A 20,996-nucleotide genomic window follows, 5' to 3' on the forward strand; every position below is an offset into this window, starting at 1 on the left:
AAACATAATATTTTGATAAATATATTGAGATATAATATTTTAGTAAATATATTTTTTTTAATATTATGATTAAAAAAATCTCAAATATGCGTACGTAACAATAAAATATTACAAATTATATTTTATTTCCTAAACATAAATATGATAATATTCTTCGTTATTTAATTATAGCAGCCGATATTTAATTGTACCATGATATAATGACACTTTCACCACTGTTTCAAAAACAATTTGGTAGTTGGTACACCAGATTCTGTACGTAAAACATACACTAACACTGCCCAGAGATTTATTTGTTCCTATCTGTTTGTCTCCGAATGACTGCTTTCAACTTCAATTTAATTAGAATATGTGAAAATTATAACGATTTTATACACCATAATTTAATTATGAAATATTATAAATAATTTTAATTAGTTAATGGGATTAAAAATATATATTATATCATAAGTTTCTTGAACGTTTTGAAAAAGTTAATTAAATCTATAAAGAAATTATCCAACACAAAATATTTTAACTAAAATAATAGTAAAGAAATATAAGTTTTATATTTGCGGTTCAAACAGATGAAAAATTAAATAATTTGTTACCCTGATAGACAAGTTGAGCCAAATTGTCTCCCATCAAAATGGTTAACACAAGTGATTTTTCAGCACTTGTATTTTTTAATTTTGGTTCGACAAAAATTATACTTTTTAATCAAGTTTAATTTTTTATATATTTTAACCATAAAATCACAAATAAAAATATTACTTCATATTCAAACTAAACTAATCGCTAAAAAATATTACTATTTATCATAATTTAATTCTTAAAAAGAAAAGAGTAAAGAGGGTTCATAAATGAGCAGAATCCCAAGACATTTTTGATAATTAAAAAAAAAAAAGAAAAAAAACGCGGAATAAAACGTCACGAGTTGGTACTAACATAGTGCGAAGTGACATGTGCAACATCCTAGGACCCACATGTATGTGGAGATGGACGATCCACATCGATGACAGCCCTCACAGGCGGGTGAGTAAATAATTGTCACTGTTCATTGCTCTGCCTCGAGGGCACTGACCACTGCTGGTCAAAAATATGGCACTAAAACTCATTGCCACGCTCTTTCCATTTTCTCACCACAAATATCAAATTCATACCTTTCCTCCTCTTCCTCTCTCTTCTTCACACTCACAATCTCAAGTTCCAATCTTTCCCTTTTTTCGTTAAGTGGGTTATCTTAATTCACTGCTATTGTTCTTCCCTTATTTCTCAGTTCCCACCAACCATCATCAATTCCACTTTATTAGTAGTAGTACTGTTTTTCTTTTTTTGAAAAATTCTCTCTCTGTCTGTGATCTTTTTGTGGGTGGGGCATTTATGACTCGGAGGAAGAGGATATGGTCAACCGAGCAAAAGTGGGGGGTTTGGAGATAATAAGAAAAGATAATGAACTGGGACACGTGCTACCACTTTACTTTAATAAAGTTTCTTAGGATTAGGACTTAGGAAGCGTTTCCTCATCGTGTTTCTCAATGGTGGATTCTGATCTCTCTCAATTCAGCTCCACGCAATCAAGTTAGTGGCCATTTCGCTGTTTCAATGAGTGCTCATTTGACGCCGCCTCTGTATAGCGGTTTTACTGTTTGAAAGTTTGTTTTTTAATTGGAGGTGTTAGTGCCATATTTGGAGCCTGTGATCATGGTGGTTTCGAATTAATCTACTTGGAACGTTTCTTCTTATCTTCTTCCTTGTTCTAGGTAATATATTTATCATTTTCTGTTTCCTATGTGATGTAATTCAACTTACTTTCAAGTTTCAGCCCTCTAATTCCACTTTCGTTTTAGGTTCAAATTGTTTCCAATATGCTGAAGCTGAACTATTGTCATCTATTAGAATTGGTTATTTGTTTTCACGTGCCAAATTTGGCTTCATTTTCTTTTTGGATTATTTCCTTTAGTCTTTGTTTTGGATATATAGTAACACCCTCGCAGTTAATTTCAACGTATATGGACTGAAAGATGAAAATCAAGATTTCTGTTAAAGTTCATTTGTACCAGTAGTATAGTATTGTTTATGTAATAATGATATGATACCATAGTTTTACTTTACCCCTACGTAAATCACTAAATCTTCTCTTTTCCTTCTTATGCTTACTTTCATGTTGGTGTGGACCGGGACACTCTTTTTTTGGTGACTCCTTAGTATTTGGTATATAGCTTTGAATTTTGCAGGCCAAAGATATAATAGGAGTTAGATATTTCACTTGCAGTAATTTTTCTTTAAATCTATTTGCATGATTTTGCGTAAGAAGTGAATTGACTAGCTTCTAATGTTCTTTGTTTACTTTCCCTTTCTAATTTGTAGCTTAGGATACTCCCCTGAATGGGAACTGATGGCAGTGAACTGGTAGACACAGTACCAAATCCTCGCTCCTTTAAGGTACAGGAAAGAATTGAATTTAATATGTTATATTAAGGATTTTTTTTCACATTTTACATTCAATTCCTTTTGTATTTGTATTGTTTAAATTGATTCAATTTTGATAAAAAGAAAATATAGAAGCCTTTTACTCGGTCAATCATTAAGTTCTTCTTTTCAAATTAATTGCCTTTGCTTCTCTTTTTTTTTATCCTGGTAATTTGTTTGACCTAAATGAAAAAGCCGTTGACTTTGTGATTTGCCTTGTACTTTTAGGATATGACCCACTTTTTCAACAGAAAAAGTTCCATGGACACCCAAATGGATGTCACACTGAGAGAGGGAAAGAAATAGAAGAGAAGGAAGTGATAGATATGATAAGAGATATGATATAACTAAAAGAGAGAAATGAGGAATGTTATTTTGTTTGCACTGTTAGGGTGTCTAAAAATATATTACTCTTTTTCAACTACTGTTGCATATTGGAACTAAGCATTTTATTGATTGATTGTAATTTGTGTTAAAAGGTACATCATGCAATGTGCACAGATCTCAGGAAATTAGTTGATAGAACCTTGCGGATACTTCCACGTATAGAGGCAGTGCGCCCTCCATCCTCAGGAATAAAGGCTCTGTGTTCGCTAAGAAATGCAATTGATAAAGCCAAAGAACTCCTGCTACACTGCTCAGAATCTAGTAAACTCTACCTGGTGTGTAGTTCTTTTTATTATTTCAGCTAGACAAAGCTATATAGTGTTTTGTAATCTGCATAAAATAATATCTTAAACAACTCAGGAATGATGGCATCATTTCTTCTTTATGAAATTTTACATTTTTTTTAAAACTTATTATCTTATGTTGTACTATCATATCATACTTAATCAAATAAGTTTATGATACGTAGAGAAAGATTGAGCAACTGAAGTTACATATAATATCATCATTGATTATATTAGTAACGTGCTGCATGTTAATTTAGTCGGTTCTAATATCAATTTTAGGCAATAACAGGGGAGTCCATACTCTCAAAATGCCAGAAGGCAAGAAAATCATTAGTGAAAAGCTTACTCCAGATTCAGAATATGGTTCCTGTTATGTTGGCTGCAGAGGTTAGTCAAGTTAACACCACTATCCATTTTTATGTGTCTTCTATACTGCTTTAGATTCTTTTCTTGTATTTCTTAGTGCCTGCCTACGACTCAGGCACTTCTCATAGAAGTCATTTGGTTATTAAACATTATATACATTCCACACAACGCTGAATTTGTTTTCTAGTTGAATATTGTGGATGGCTGCATATTTTGGGATAGGATTTATTGTTGTTCTGAAGTATTTGATATTCATTTTATTTTATTCACCATATTGGCTCAACTATATATATATATATATATTTGGAATGTCAGTTTTAATGTTTTAATTGGCATTGCAGATTTCTCGACTAATTGATGATCTTGAGTGTGTGACATTTGTCCTGGACCCTGCTGTAGAAGAAGCTGGGAGGGTGTTGAGCCAATTGCTCCAGCCATCTTCTTCAACCTCAGATACAGATTCAATGGAAAATTTTGAAATAAAGTATTTTCAGTTTGTAGCAGCCAAACTTAGTATTACTTCCCCAGCTGCCATCATAACAGAGAAACGATCTATTGAGAAGTTGCTAAAAAAAGTCAAACCAAAAGAGCAGACAAAAGAGATTGTCTTGAAAAATCTTTTGTTTCTCCTGCTAAGCCACCGAAAATCAATCACGGGAAAACAAATGGAGGTCTATTCTCAAAGTGAAGGACCAATCACAACTGAGAACTCTGGTCATGAGTCTCAAAGAACACTTCATGTTGAGTCAGACCCATACTTGAACCATGGTCATTACAGAACTCCTGCCAGTGAGTTGGGTAGACTTACACCTCCTGAGGAATATACATGCCCAATATCTTTAAGGTTGATGTATGACCCTGTTGTCATTGAATCAGGAGAAACTTATGAAAGGATGTGGATACAAAAGTGGTTTGATGAGGGTCATACTATAAGCCCAAAAACTAAAAAGAAACTGGCTCATATGGCATTGACTCCAAACGTTACCTTAAAGGACTCAATATTGAAGTGGTGTAAAACTAATGGAATCTCCATTCCTGACCCGAGTAGGCATGCACAAGATTTACACTCATGGGAAGCTTCCTCCAATTCCGTTAGGAGTTTTGCAAGTTCTTTGTATGATTTGAACTTCCAAATGGATCTTAGTAACGTATCACTTGGATCATTAGATACCAGCTATAATTCAGATTCCTCCCATGCTAAGCCCAATCATGGCTTAAATTTGATGTTGAACAAGACAAGTGACAATTCTCGTGGGCATCAATCTCATGCACAGATACATGAAGCTGATATGCATTTGTCTAAACTCCATGAACTGCAATGGGAATCTCAATGCCAAGTCATTGAAGATACGCACATAGATTTCAAATGCAATTACCAAGCTTTTTGCTCTGTGTCATCTGAGAATTTCATTGACCCACTCACAAGATTTCTGAGCACTGCATGTGAGAGACAAGATGTAAAAGCTCTGAGAGCAGGAACCATGTTGCTATTGGAATTTATGAACTGCTGCAGGTATAATTTCTTTCGCCCTTGCAATTTGGTTCTTGGTTCATACCTAGTTATTTAGTTTGGCTTACAATTGTTTGATTTTATTTTATTTTATTTTTTGTAAGTTGTTATGGAATTGACTAACAATTATCCATTGAAAAGCAAGATTCACTTGGTATAGAGTAACAAGGAAAGCTTGTTAAACTTTTCCTTGATATTAAAACTCATTCAAGTCCTTGATAGATACTCTAAGATTATAGTTTCTTCCAATTTTAAATGTGTATTTGATGGATTTGCTATTTTGCTTCCCAATGGAAGTGAAAAAGGTTTCTTTCTGATTTTAAAAAGTTGTCTTGCTTTATCTGTGCTCCTGTTTTTGATATTGGAATGAATTCTCTGTGGCTTTCATGCAGAAATGGTATGACCAATTTAAGTGAAGATACATGCATTATGTTGGCAAGTCTTCTTGAAACAGAGGTGATTGGAGAAGCTCTTGCCATAATGGAAGAACTGTCAGGGAATTGGAATGAAAAAGCCAACACTGCAGCTTCCAGTGTGCTCACCTCTGTTTCAAAGATCCTTGATTCTGGTAACAAAGAGTTTCAACGAAAAGCTATTAAAATAATGTATAATTTTTCTTCCAATAGTGAAATTTGTTCCTACATGGTATCACTCGGATGTATCCCAAAGTTACTGCCATTTTTTGAAGACAGGACCCTTTTGAGAGACTGTATACTTATCTTGAAAAACCTTAGTGATACTAAAGAAGGTAGGGTAACTTTTGTTGAAACAAAAGGATGCATAGCTTCTGTTGTTGAAATACTTGACACTGGCAATGATGAGGAAAAAGAACCTGCACTAGCTATTATACTCTCTTTATGCTCTCAACGTGTGGAATATTGTCAGATGGTTATGTATGAGGGGATTCTTCCTTCTCTTGTTAACATCTCTAATAAAGGAAGTGATATGGCGAAGGCTTATGCGGTGGAACTGCTCCGCCTCTTGAGGGATGATGACGAGTTAGAGAATGGAGATTATTATGAGACAAACCCCAATGCCTCTCAAGATTCTAACAATCAGTATCAAGAAAAGAAATCATCAAAGAAGTCGACAATTTTGAAGAAACTGTCACGCTTCTCAAAATCCAGTTCAGTTGCATCAAAAAACAAGAGATGAAACTGAATTCCCATGCATTTTGACCTTTTGTATATATCCTCCAGATCCTTTTCATGGGGCAATAGATTATGTGCTTGATAGGAGACACTTTGGATTGCTGGATGGCAGATAGGATTTTTAGATAGGGTCTTTTAATCTTTGTGGTGGATATTGGTGTAGTCTTTCATGCTCTTGATGCCAAATCTCCTCTTGCAGCATTTGCAGTCTGCTACATAATTTTGCACAGTAACTGCTAACTGTATAAAGTATAGTTCTGTTTTATGGTGTATAGTTATTTTGACATGCCAAGTCAGAGATGGAGAAGATAGTTGAGAAGTTCTCCTTTTTCTCCTCTCCTCTCAAGATGTTTGCTGTCTGTGACTTGGTGGTCACGGATTCTAGTTATAGGAACAGCCTTAGTAGTTAAGTCATTGAGCTGCCTTTCCATTTCTTATTGTATTTGTATATGTTAAAACAATATATTTTGAGCATTGATTTTAGTATAGATATTTGGAAATGGTTTATATTGTTCACATATCACACTCATTGTTTATTTTAGCTTGTTTTATGTTCAACACAATTTTTAATTGAAAACATCCTAGAGAGTTTAAAACACAGTATTATTTCTCTAAAAATTAATAATTAACAAACATTCGCATAATATTTACAACTTTTTCTTTTAAAAGATTGGCAACCGAGTTAGAAGTTAACCTATCTTAGAGTAATAATATAAATAACATGCTATGCCAATCCTATATTTTAAGTACAGAATTTGTATGTGAATGTATAGTTTTGTATGTAGTTAAGGGCAGATAGCCATGATAGTTAAGGGCAGAATGCTTTGTTTAAGTATGACACTGAATATTATGCATGTGATTTTTTTTTTGTTTCATGGACTTATGGATGTGAATATGTAATTATAAATAAACGAATGTCAGTTATTAGAGTATATTATTCTACTTTAATGAGAGTGCCTGATGATATGAGTGGAACATTATGAACAATTAAATTCTGCTGACAGGCAATTTAGAATTCTTGTCTTGCATTGCATAATTAGGGGGATAGGGATTTATCTTATCACTATAAAAAATTATCATTTTGAAAATGAAAATTAAACTTAAAGTTCTCGTATATTTACTCCGATCCTCTCACACTAGTGGATCAGGAATACAGGTGATACTTCTCAGGTTTAAAGATGATATTATAATATTGGTTCTCATAAATGTGTTTATAAAATAAAAATATTTAATATTAAGCATGTGACGTGAATCAATTAATATGAGATTATTCTATCATGTGATATTGAGTTCAAGTCTCAAATATGTAACTGCAATTGTGTTAAATATTTGAAGAAAATATTTGTAACTATAGTGTTATCATCCAACTCTAAAAGAATTTATTGTGTTTGGATTAAACTTTGATTCTTATGTATGGTCATATGTCCAAAAATATTGTTGAAGTCATGTAAGTTGACAATAGTATAGTTATTTCAACTATTTCAATTTTATTTAATTGCAATAATTGTTTAACAACTTGATTTACTTATTTCACAATATTCTCTTCTTTAAATTAAGTTTGTATCATTTGAAGCATTCTCTTCAACTTATAAAAAAGCTCTATAAAAATATTTGCAATTTGCTCTTTATTTTACAATAATGAATCATTTTTCCTTCTTTTGCTATTGTCTCTCAAATTTTTATGAAATCTATATTTTTGTTTTGATCATGTAGGAAAATCTAGATGTTTGCATAATATAATGGTTGTCTTGTCATGAAAAAATATATATTATTGTGACAATATTTTGTTAGTCAAAATGCCTAGATCTAAAAGAAGGTGAATTGGATTGTTTCAAAATTTTAAGGTCTCAAATTTGCTTTCAAAAAATCTTTACAATTTTATTGTTTCAATCTTTATGTTAATTAAATGCATACAAGATTGAATGAATTAATCTTTAATCTTTATTATGATATGATATTTTTTATTTATTAGAAATTATAAATGATCACAATAATGTTTGAATTTAGAACTTTTTGTATATTTATTTTCATGAGTGGAATGATGTGTGACAAAAAAAAAATGGATATAAATGTGTGATAACTATTTATCAAGAATTGTATATATATCAACACAAACCTTGAATTTAGAGTTTAAGAAGAAAAGAAAAAAGAAAAAAAAATGACTCCAAAATTTATATACTTCCATCACCTAGTGTGATTTAGATCTAATCTCTAATTCAATAATCGGGAGTATTTACTCATCAACACAATTGTTTACTAATTAAATACTGTGAATATCAAATAATATATACAAGAATTTTGAGCTCTTTAAGAACTTCTTGCAACCTAAAATGTAGAAATCTACTACAACTCAACTTTTTGTGATAATCTATCTCAATTCAAATAAAATTACAATCTTTACTTATAAAGTTTGTAATTTAAAAAATAGTTTTTTATTAAGGAATATTCACCGCCTAATGCGAGATAACTTCTCTCAAAAATTTAATTTTTTACATACACAAAAGTTATAATTCAATTTCTAATTGTCTAGTTAAACAATGTAAATTCTTTATCACTCGCGCCAACTTAAAATGATGAATATCAACCTATAAATTTTAAATATTTAATAACATAAGAAGAAAAAAAAATACATTTATACTATGTGTGAAAATTTGTATTTATACATATGAAAGGTATATATTTACAACATCTTTATATATGATTATTTTGTAATTTTTTAAGAAAAATAACCTTCATAAAAAAAATCATATTTAATACAGTGATCAATTTTTGTTATAGAAAAGAAAAATTATGAGTAAAATTTTAAAATTTATAATGAAGACTTTTTGAACTACTTTTTAATTTAATATAATTTAACTCTCATCTATAATAATTCGCAAATAACTTCATATTCTTATACAATTTTATCATAAAGATATTTTAAAGATAATTTAAAATAATAAATCAGCCCAAAATTATTTTTTATCTAACAATTCCAAATATAAATTTATTAACACTTTAGCATATATAATAATACTTAAGATAAATGGTTATGTTATATAACTAAAATTTATAATATTCTTAAATATACAAATTATATTATAATCAATATTTTTAATATATAAAATTATATTTTATATTTATGACAAATAGTAGTAATTAATTAATTATAAATATTTTGATTATTATTCAAAAAGAAGTTAGGAGTTGATCCACGCTTAAGCAAGATCAGGGATTCGAATCGTGCATTGTGTATGCAGTCGCGTTAAACCTTGGAGTTAGTTATCTCACCCTTTGAGATGCCTCCAACATAGCGAGGAGATTAATCACTGCTATCGATGATGGATATTCTAAAGACGAACTAAAAAAAAAAAAAAAAAGAATTCCATGGGCCATGACCCATCATCTCATGCTCAAGAGTTAGATTCGAGACGAGCATTTGCGTTTTCTCATTTTCTCATTTTCTCTCTCTCAATCGTTTCCTTCTAGCAGTTGCAAGTTTGAACTTTGAAATGTTATAAAAGCGGCAAAAGAAAAGAGAGAGGTAGGGTTGGAATTGAGAAAAGAGAAATGGCGGCAGAATCATCAGAGGGCGAAGAAGAAACTAAATTGAGCGGAAGCTACCAATTGCTCACAATCCCCGATGACTTAACGGAAATGGGAAAGAAAGCCGCTTGGAGTGTCAGTTCCTGCAAACCCGGTAACGGCGTTTCCTCTCTCCGTGACGACAACTTCGATACCTATTGGCAGTGAGTTCCCACTCCAAACTCGTGATCACTGCTTAATCTGTTTCATCCTAACCACCCTTTTCTTCCTTTCAGATCTGACGGCGCCCAACCCCATTTGGTTAACATTCAGTTTCAAAAGAAAGTTAGACTTCAAGTGAGTACACCCTTTTGTTAAAACCAATTAATAAGCAACAAAAAAAAAATTATGAATTGACCAGGTTTGTGTTTGAAAATCAGTTGAGTTCAATAATTTAACTGAAATTTGGAAAGAAAGAAAAAAATAGACTTGGTGTTTTTTGTGTTGAAAGTGATTTTAAATTGATATTCAAATTTAATTGTAGTGGTTAAGTATTCTAGGTTTGTACTTTGTAGAATGGTCTATTTAGTCATAAATCTTTGAATCTTGTATTTGATCTTTGTCGTGTGCAAAATTGTTTACGACTAGTGATAGTCGTTATCACAGTATTGCGAACAAGATTAATCTAGAAAATACCCTAGGAACAAAAGATTAATGAAAAGAAGGGTATTTTCTTCTTGTTAATTTTGTTGGATCGGTTTGTTTTTTGGTTGTGGCAGTTAATTGTGATGTACGTGGATTTCAAGCTTGATGAGAGTTACACGCCGAGCAAAATTTCCATCCGTGCCGGTGATGGCTTTCACAACTTGAAGGTAATTTTATTGGTTTGGGCTTTTTTGATTGTGTTTTGGTGGTTTTTGTGGTTGGTGATGTCTTTTGGAACGGTTTCAGGAGATTAGAATCGTGGAAATTGTGAAGCCAGTTGGGTGGGTTTATATATCCTTGTCTGGATTTGATCCTCGGTGAGTCTTTGTTTTTCTGTTTTGCAATGGAAGAGTTTGTTTGTTGAATGTTCTGCCATCCTGTGTTTTTGGTTGTCTTTTGCTTAATAGTGTTCTGCCTGTAGCTCATCATGGATTGTGTTGTAATTTCTAATAAATTTTAGTCAATAGTAATGAGAGTGTCAGAGAATGTTGCTAGCATTATCTTATTTTTTAATGGGGGAACAATGGCCACAATAGTTTAATGTAGGGAATTTAAGGGAGTCTCGCGAAGGAACTAATCTGTGATTTTATAAATTTCTACTTTAGAGTGCCACTATAGTTTCGTACTTATAATGGTTTTAAGATGTTTCTGAGTTTGGAGTGATGAAATTGTGGCGAGTATTCTATATTTTGGGGTTTTGACAAATATTATGCTCAGGGCTTAGCACAACCCTGCTCTTCTAATCGGGCTTGGGACCGGCTATGAGACCACAAATAGAGTTATACTGTTGTGTGTGTGACTGTGATCCATATAATTCATCTCACCTAGTAGGATAAAGGCATAAAGCTACTGTTGTTATTGTTCGAGTGATGAAATCGACTTGGACCTTTTTTTTCCCTTTCTGATCATTTTGTGTCATTGGGGCAATACACTATGCCTAGTGATTTCTAAAGCAGTGACCAAATTCTTGTCTTTTGTTGCAGAAGTATTACTGATTTTTCTTGTAATTCTTACTCCCTATATACCTGGATTTGTGTTCAAGGCTTTGACGGAAATTGGGGATGTGTTTCCCAATAGTAAACTGAAAAATGGATAGGATATGTGGTTGTACTACTCGAATGTGTTTGTTAATATATACATGAACGTAATAAACAATTCTTGTTTCATTTGTTGAACCACTGGATTGTGTCTTTGATTGTTAGCTTGAAATTGAATATGTCAGGGAAGCTTCAATGATTGTAACTGAAACAATGTAATATAACTTATAGATTGTTTCTCCTTCATATCAGTACATTTGATAGAATCTTTTAATTGCTTTTCACCAATCACAGGGAAACCTTTGTGAACACTTTCATGTTGCAAATTGCTGTGTTGTCAAACCATCTCAATGGAAGGGATACTCATGTGCGGCAGATCAAAGTTTATGGGCCTCGACCGTGCGTCTCTTTCTACTTTTGAAACAATTTCTTAGATACAGTTATAAATATGTTTGGTAATGTTTTTATATGAAAAAAACTTGTTGCAGGAACCCTATTCCGCATCAGCCATTTCAATTTACTTCAAGGGAGTTCATCACCTACTCTTCAATAAGATGAGTGGTTATGGAAGGAATTAAGAAGTCAACCCAGTGTTAAATTCAAGAATCACTAGACACTGAAATGTCAAAGTATACTTCACTTCGATATTCATCTTAAAAGTTGTCATCAGTAAATGTAACTATTAGTGATTCAGTACCCTATGTGTCTTGCAAGTATTAATAATTTGTTTAGATTTGCAAGTGCTCTGTAGTAGCTACAGATTCGGGGTCTGGCTTGCTTGAAGGGTATTCTATATTCATTAACAAAATGATATTTCCTTCGTGTGAATTATTTATCATCATAATTTACTTTTGACAGGAAAATTATAATGAAATTGACACTAGCGCCAAGACAATATTGGGTCGTGTTTAAACTTAAAAAAAATGTTTATAAACAAGTACTTTTAAAAAAACAATAATTCTTTAAAAAAACAGATAACAGATAGGAGATGATTCTTAGAAAAACAGAAATCTAGGTAATTAAATAATATGGTTACAGATTAATGGTAAATTATAATAAATTCACTTTTCATATCACTTGGCTTCTCTATCTTCCGTTTTGACCTTTTCCAATTTTTGGATTATTTTGCCTTTATATGTTATCATTCTGTTTTATTGATTTTTTACACACTAACTTGGATCTTTTTCAAATTTCAGGCATAACCTACACCAGATGTAGGCAGTGAAATAAAAAATGTGTTTTGGCGCAATTAATAAAATTGAATATGTTGACTTAAGTTTGGGGTTTGTTTCTTGCGTATAATGACTTTTTCTTTGTAGGTTACTTGAAAGTATTGCTATGCATTTTACTCGAGACGTGTTCTTTAAATCATAAAATAGGACGATCTTTTCTTCTCTTAAACTCTGTAACAAAACATACCACTTTGATGAGGTACATGAGTCAATAGCATATAGAATTTTTATTTTGGCTAACTTATGTTGATTGTTAATAATCTTTTTATTACGTAGATTACGTAAAGTTTTAATTCTAATCGGATAATAGTACTAAAAATATCTTATAAAGTTTTATCCTTAATAATAGTACCGTGGAAGTTTACTAGCACTGGACACTTTTTTATTGCATAAACTTAAGCTACATCGGTAAACAAAACCTGTACCGGAAATGCTAATCAGATTGAGTGTGATAAAAGTTAGTACCTATTGGTAAAAAATAAAAACAATTGTGTATGCATATAAATGTTTTCAAAATCAGGTTAATCATTAAAATGGTCAAGACATTATTTTTTTATTTTATGTGTACAAAGACATTAATTTATTGTTTATTAATTGAATTGTGGTCAAATAATATATTAATATTATAAAAATAGATTTGATGAATATTTAAAATAGCATAAAATATCTTTTATGCATATGTCATAAAAATAAGCATTGGTGCATTCACTAAAAAAATAAATAAGCATTGGTGGACTAGTTTTCACCATTTATTATGATTGAATAATATCTAAATGTCCCCTACACACAAGGGTGATTGAGATTCGACACCTTCCATCCCGAGGTCTTGGTTTGTCATTGCATCTTGTCTTATACAACCATGATGAGTGAATTATTTATCTTTCCTTTAGACAGCAATAATGTTCAAAGTTGAGATTCGACTTATTTGATTTTGATCCTCCTAAGAGTTCCTACATGTGTTGACGTTAATGGAGTACAAAAACAATAATACTTAAATGAACCAGGGCAAAAAATGAGACAGTGAATATATCTACTTAACGATGAGGGTCAACGATCCTTGTTATACAGCACTATGGTTATCTTGAATAGGAAATTTGGCTGCCTTGTTACTCCAAATAAGAGACAATCAAAAGTTCAAAATTATCTTGACACACAATTCGGATGCTTGTGTTTGACTTCCATTCTTAGATTTGTTAATCAATAGTCTTTAAGGATAAGATTCACATATGTAACGTTGTAAAATTCATATTGGACTGATTCATTTAACTAGTGAATCATTTAAGTAACTAGTCTATTTAATAAACTGAATTAAATACAATTCCAAACTAATGTAACACTAATGTGACTCGATATTTTTAGTGAAAATTGGTCAATTGGCTTCCAACATAACACATTACATGTCAATTCATAAGTTAACTAACAATATTAACGTTTGAGTGACAATACAAACCAAAATGAGTAATAAAAATAAAAGCTAGGGATTAATTTGTCATTTTTCGTATGTCAAAGACTACTATAACAATGTCTCACAAAGTTGATGTCCAAAATGATACTTTGCTCTTATATATAATATGTATATATAATATATATAGAGAGATCAAATTACCTTGATGGAACTTTTATCAATTAGTGCATCATTAAATAATTTTATATAAAAAGTGAATTTAATTAATTCAAATGTTGTATTATAACTTTATATAACGTTTTCTTTTATCTATTGAAATTATAATAATAGTATCAAGGTTTGAATCTTAGACTCTGTGCATCCTATCCCAACATATTATCTTAAATGTACATACCAAATTTTGTTAAAATTGGATAATAATAAGAGGATAATCAAATTATTCATATTTTAATAAAAGAATATATTATGTCAATTTTGATTTATATGAATGAACTATCAAATAATTTTATATTAATATAAAATTTTGTATATATGATCTATCTAAAAAATTCAATTCAATTATTAGATCAACTAAATTCACTTTTGACATAAAATTATTGAATAATGTAATAATTATAAAAGTTACATCGGTATAACTTGATCTTTGTATAAAAAAGTATTTTAATGTAATTAAGAATAAGAAAAATGAATATTTACCCATTGATATCATGGATGATCAAAACTATAACACACCAATTATGTAAATTTTTAAAAATGTCGCACGACTTTTTTATTTTTTAATGTAGCTACATGATATTAAATCATAAACCCTTAATATATGGTTGTATATCGCAAATTTATTGTCTCCCCCATATAAAAAATAACCCTCTTACTAAATATGCCCATATTATAAGAATCAATTCAATTTGTGTTGGTTTAAGTTCAAACAATAAAAAGTCAAGAACCAAACCAATAGAGATCATGTTTCATCAATTTGATTCAAGTTGTGCTTGATTGTTCGAAAGAAGCAATCCAATTCAAATAGTATAATTTCTTTCATTGTGTTGACTCGATCAAATAAATTTCTCTATAAAGGATCTTGTCATGTACATGATAGGTTGTGTGCAGGCTCTATGAGCATCTTACTCCTCGTTAATGTTTAGGTTCTTACTTAATATCTAAGATCTATTAATAAAGGAAAAAGAAGACAAAACTTGCACGTCACTTTATCAAGCAAAATTTGAACTTCAGAGGATGTAATCAGTGCCGAGAAGACGAGAGTAGAATAGGAGCACACCGATTGATCAACGGATAAAAGTAAAGTGCAGTTTGTACTACTCTCAAATTAGAATTAAAATTTCACTTGGATAATCTATACATAAATGCATATTACCGAGATTTACATTAAATATAAATACTTATTACCAAAAAATCACAATTCTAATTTAAAAACAACACAACAATAACACAAGTATTATATATAAGTTTTGTCCAATCAATATCAACTTTACTGTGTTTTAGGTTTGAATAATTTACTGTTTCCAATTATGTAATAGGCCTTTGGATTAAAAGAAATTTTATTATACAAAGATCAAATACTATGGACCTATTTAAATATAAACTAATGTTTTTTAGAATTTCTTTACAGAAACTTGTATCCAATCGGACTTTTGTATATATTTTATTGGATCAATTCCTGATTTTTATCATTCCAAGAAAATTTACATGCGTAAGTAGCTTTTCCTTGCTAGTGACCTATTAATCTAATACTTCAACCAAATCAACCCACGCGCATTCTCCCATATTTGAGTCATGGATCCTTTTGAGCTGATTTACAGACCCTTATTGGCCAGCTTTCAACAATTGAACCTGGATCTGGATTCAGATCCAAAACAAAACTCCTATTCATGTAATAAATTATAAATTTATTTCAAAGTGTAGGGTAGGATGGAACCAGTTGACCCATACCCGCATTTTGTACCATGAGTCTGAATGAGATTGTCAAGTTGAACTCAATCAGAACTGAAGTCAACCAATGATTCAACTGTTACCTGAACGAGAGCACGGAAAGAGTGACGATACAAGTCACTCTCCGAGAGCATTCAAGGAGCGATGATATTGAGCTCTTGCTAAAAGAATTGTATAATGTATTAATGTTATCATCATCTGCAAAGAATATCCACAACTGAAATTTCAGTATTTAAGCAAATCAAAACATTCGTGAGTGAGGAATACCATAAACATATATAGAATTCACTAAAGTTCATTTAATTTAATTTTACAGGACCACGAAACAACATATAGAACAAATTCCAGAATCAACAACAAATTCAAGGGGAGAATACAAACGGCTGCACAGCTAATATTTTCAGCAGCATACCACCATGATTGACAATCAATAATCACAACGTCGTTACACTTCTCATTCACAGGCTGGTTTAGTGTCAAAGCTGCTCAAGCAAATGGCAAATGCTTGGAAGGTAGATAGTGGATAACAGTAATCCATGGTGAATATGTCTTTTCCAATCTTTCCAAACTGCAAGATTACCCTTTCTTGCTCCTCAGCAGAAATATTATGAGATGGATCAACAGCAGCTACAAGTTGAAAGTTCTTAACAGAAGCCACTGAAACACGACCTTTGAAGTTTAGGCACCAGCACTGTAGCTGTTCATGCCACCTGGGAGCCTTGTTTTTTAGTGCTAACGGCTCAATTGAGCCTTGATTCAATACTGGTTGCTCTGAATAGCTTGCAGAGCTTAAATCTGTAATTGGAACTTTCTTTTTGATAGCTGGTGATGGAAAGAAAGGTTCATCAAAAAGTTGAGGGAAAGATGTTGGAGTTGGGGCATTGCCCCCTTCCTGAATAGCTGAGACAGGTATGGAGTTCATGACACATTGCATTTTTCTTGGCCCTCTAGTGCAGAGGACGTTCAGCTCATAGGAAACAGTGCTAACAATATAGCTACAAGCTGGAACTCTTGGTGACACCTGTTTAGAATGAAATCTCCTACTAGATTGACAATTTTGTTGAAATGCAGCATCGTGTGGAGGTTGACTGTCATGTATGGTGAACTTGGTACCCAAAAAGTTAGACCTGCCAAAAGGGTAATGTCAAGTTGCAGTTGCACAGAAGATGATAAGAGGCAAGGTGTAAATTGATAAGAAGGTATGTAAAGTTTCTGTTGACCAAAAACATACCTCAGTTTACCAACATATTTGCTGCTGGCTCGAGAAAAATCATCTGCAGCCAAGGATATGACAAAGTCGGTGCCTGTTGCCCTTCTTATCCTCTTGGCAGCTAATAACAACTTATTACTATCATTCTCTGCTGTACAATTAAAACCAAAACAAAACAAGCTTCTCAAATATCATATCAAGAACTAGTTTCACCAAACTTCAAAGATGGATCAACAAACAGATCATGAAAGGAGGAAAAAAGATAAGATTTGGTTTTGCCGGTATCCAAAGGTTTTAAGGATAATGCTGTAAATATAAATTATAAGGATCTATGAAGCACCAATTTCGACTCAGACACCGGAACATGGTTAATATCCAAAATATAAAACACAAGGCCATAACATATATATATATATATAGATTACAAATTTTATATGATAATGACCCTTAGAAGATGAAACATCTTATAAAAGTTAAAACAACCAGTAATTCCTATGAAAACGAACTTCACAAAAGATAAAAAAAAGATACAAGCCTTATAATATTTATAAATAGGTTGACTTTTCAATTTTTTTTTATAATAGGAGCATTAGATAAGTGTTTAGCTAAGAACAGGTGTTGGCTTACTCTCTTGACTCATGTCCAAGTCATGTCGAAAAGGTCTTCACACTATATCAAAGAGATCTCAGAAAAGAAAAAAATTAATTGTGACATGGTGGCAAAGCATGTCTAACAAGTGTCATCTTTGAAATGTGTCCGACACACTAATACAATATTATGTAGATGTGTCGGTACTTCATAAATAAGGATACCGGGTACTACATTTGAAAATGAAAATATGATGATGATGAAATCAAAAGAAAAAAAAATATGACGCTGACACCTAAAATATAAATGACAATAAAACATAAAAAATAATAAAAAATAAAAAATAAAAACTTGAAGTTCAACATTCATAGTCATTAATGCCAAGCTTTGAAGTTGTGATTTTAAAGATAAGAAATTTGATATACCTCAATTTTAGAAAAGGAATGGAATGTTTCCGCAATGAAATAACTTACATGGAACCAGACCAAAGTACAATAGATATGTAGAAGTTTCTTTGTTCCTCCTGATAAAGCACTGTATTGGAGAATCACGGGGACCAGGCTATTCGTACACCAAGAAAACGAACACAAGAAACATTAGAACCACAAGGGAAAAGGAGAACATTAGGCCAGAAAAGGGGTGAAGAATTTATTACCTGCTTCAATGAAATAGGAAATGTGATCCTTCCACATTGTTCAGGAGTCTTGACAATCTCTTTTGTAATAGACCTCCATGATTTACATACCGAAGCACAAAAGACAACAACAGCACGGGCAGGCCAAGAAGTCTCACTCTCTTCAACCCTCCGTATTATGTCTAAAAGTAATTCTGATGGTAGATTTGCCCATTGTCCCTGTTGAATAAGTTCAGATGGTGTTACAAGAACATCTGGAGCTACATAGGACTTTGTCCTACTGAGCCGACGCTTGCTTTCTGCACCCCGCTTTGATGTGCTGCCAATTCCATCTCTCATCTCCTTGAGTTCACGGACTATGCTTCTCAACGACATGTTCTCACAGCTTACGAATCTTCTTCACAAGTCACAACACAAAACTGCACCAATCCAAAAAAAAATTAGATACTTCCACATTCCATTCTGGTCCTGGGGAAACATACTTTAATTCCACTGTAGTTTTCTCATACTAAAAAGAATTACAAAGACAGACTGATAAGTATATTAAATTAATTACAGTCAACCTTATAAGTTCTCATGTAATTAGTTCATTAAATAAGCACTTAATTAATGTTCTGTTTAAACAAACTTCTCCATAAATACTTATAAGAGAAAAAACAAGAAGCTAAACTAAATTGAGTTTTTCTCGTAAATTAAAATCAACTTATGCACTTTACTTTTATAAAAGTTCTCTCATCTATCTTCTCCAAAAACTAATCTGCATAAGTTAACTTTTTTAACTTATGAAAAAGCTCAAAGCATTTTATGCAAAGTGTTTATAGGGAAACATATCTAAATAAGGCCAAGTTAAATAAATAATCATCTAGTTCCTCTTAACAGATATACACCGCATGTAGACATGGCTCTACATTCAATGCTTACAGCTTCAAGACAAGAACTAGAAACAAGCCAAGTCCAGAATTAACTACTATCGTGTCATAATCACAATAATTTAATAATATCATCAAGCTTTATGCTTTACTACTGACAAGGTAATACATACAAAACAAAAATGTTGCGCTAATATAAGTCAAAACTCATCAACTCCACAGTCCTTACAAAATGCTAACACATTTTGTCATCAAACATCAACACGAGGAAGCCATAATCAATTCTTATCCACCTACCAAAAATAATAATATTAACAAGGATAATAAATAAAATAAAATAAATTGACCACCGATCTAAGAAGAAAAGCATAAAAATCGCTATCGAGAAATCGCAGCGAAAATTCGGAACGTTGAGAGTAAAAGCGTAAGAGAGAACAGAAGGAAGCTTCTAGAATGCGGATCCGGAAACACGGAAATCGGAGCAATAAGAGGAAGCTTGAAACGGCGCGTTCTCTGATTTTGTGGCGAAAGTAAAAGGAAAGAGGAGTAGTAGAAGTTGTACCGTGTGTTACTCCTCCGCCACTACCAACCGCCGGCCACCGCCACCGCCATCGCGGCTCGAGAACAAGGTTCCTGAATCGTGTGGCTTCAATCGGATCCGCATTATCTATCCACCATTTTTTTTAAATTATTTTTTGGTGCAAAAAGTAACGAATGATTTGGTGGATGAGATCCAGTGCGGACATCTACACTGCTTATAGACTGAGACCTTCGTACACGTGGCAATTTCTGTGTCCTCGTTTTTCCAAAAGAATATTAAGATATGGGTCTTGCTTAGAAAAGTTTTATTGAAAATTATAATAAACTCACGCTTAAATATAATTTTACTCTTTGAAAAAATGAATAAATTTTTTTATTCCGTAAAAAAAAATTCTTTAATTTTTTTTTTCAAAAATTTAGTAATGCTGTTTTTATTTTTAATTATTATGTAATTATTTGCAACTACTTAATAGTTTATTAAAAGCTAAGTGATGTTATATTAATGTATAACATGTATAAAATTTGTTTTGGGTCTTTAAAATGAAGGTTATTGTCTATCCTAAAATTATCATTAGTGACAAAAATAAATAATTTTAATTTTTAGTACAAAAATAAATAATTTTAATTTTTAGATAATAAAAATTAAAAATATTTATATTTTTCAGAAACTAAAATCAAAATTTATTCATTTTATAAAGATGAAATATATTTTACAAAAACTAAGAATAATGTGTTAAGTCAGACAAAGACGAAAGCAATTCTTAGCAAGGTTTTGAATGAGACAAATATAATATGTATTTTTATTTCTAATAAGTGCGCTAGTGTTTCAGATAAAAGTACAAGCAAGTTAATATGCATCCACACCAGGATAAAGAGACATGAGCCAAGTACTGGATAAAGACTGAGCAAACGAGGGGAACACATCAGACGAAGACAGTCACAAACACAGACACAAAAGAAATAAAGAAAAAGGACATGAGCAACCAAGATGGTGGACAAAAACTAAGTTAAAACATACCAGATGGAAACTCGAATACACAGACGAAGATTAAGAAAAAGTGATTGCGTCTGAAGACACAACGAGACAAACTACCTAGCATACATACTCTTAGAAGAACACATGAAGACATCAAAACAAAAGAAGAAAGAAAAAATGGGCGAAGCGCTTATTCA

At 31.8% G+C, this 20,996-nt stretch overlaps 3 protein-coding genes across 8 annotated transcripts; 2 read left to right on the plus strand and 1 right to left on the minus strand.

Moving 5' to 3' along the window:
• Positions 1-1,093: 1,093 nt before the first annotated feature.
• On the plus strand, positions 1,094-6,668 carry LOC109810470 (U-box domain-containing protein 5). 6 transcript variants are annotated; one of them, XM_020373938.3, is made up of 7 exons: positions 1,094-1,560; positions 1,654-1,742; positions 2,350-2,424; positions 2,931-3,113; positions 3,405-3,512; positions 3,833-5,004; positions 5,394-6,668. In XM_020373938.3, the coding sequence occupies exons 3-7, from the start codon at positions 2,368-2,370 to the stop codon at positions 6,154-6,156; spliced, it is 2,283 nt and encodes a 760-aa protein (XP_020229527.2). In that variant the 5' UTR covers positions 1,094-1,560; positions 1,654-1,742; positions 2,350-2,367; the 3' UTR covers positions 6,157-6,668. The 6 variants fall into 6 exon arrangements, with proteins under 6 accessions (XP_020229527.2, XP_020229528.2, XP_082931239.1 ...); XM_020373939.3 differs by having other exon boundaries at positions 1,661-1,742; XM_083075113.1 differs by having other exon boundaries at positions 1,094-1,742; positions 2,680-3,113.
• Positions 6,669-9,540: 2,872 nt separating this feature from the next.
• APC10 (anaphase promoting complex 10) lies at positions 9,541-12,226 on the plus strand. The gene is made up of 6 exons (XM_020373972.3): positions 9,541-9,880; positions 9,953-10,013; positions 10,436-10,528; positions 10,608-10,678; positions 11,693-11,797; positions 11,887-12,226. Exons 1-6 carry the CDS (start codon positions 9,702-9,704, stop codon positions 11,954-11,956), a joined length of 579 nt encoding a protein of 192 aa, XP_020229561.1. The 5' UTR covers positions 9,541-9,701; the 3' UTR covers positions 11,957-12,226.
• Positions 12,227-16,192: 3,966 nt separating this feature from the next.
• On the minus strand, positions 16,193-20,005 carry LOC109810481 (tubby-like F-box protein 2). The gene is made up of 5 exons (XM_020373955.2): positions 19,846-20,005; positions 18,436-18,833; positions 18,254-18,341; positions 17,214-17,343; positions 16,193-17,109 (listed from the first exon to the last, which is right to left on the minus strand). The coding sequence occupies exons 2-5, from the start codon at positions 18,787-18,789 to the stop codon at positions 16,437-16,439; spliced, it is 1,245 nt and encodes a 414-aa protein (XP_020229544.1). The 5' UTR covers positions 18,790-18,833; positions 19,846-20,005; the 3' UTR covers positions 16,193-16,436.
• Positions 20,006-20,996: the final 991 nt, after the last annotated feature.

This window comes from Cajanus cajan, chromosome 5, assembly GCF_000230855.2.
Source record: "Cajanus cajan strain Asha chromosome 5, NIPB_CcT2T_4, whole genome shotgun sequence".
NCBI lineage: Eukaryota > Viridiplantae > Streptophyta > Magnoliopsida > Fabales > Fabaceae > Cajanus > Cajanus cajan.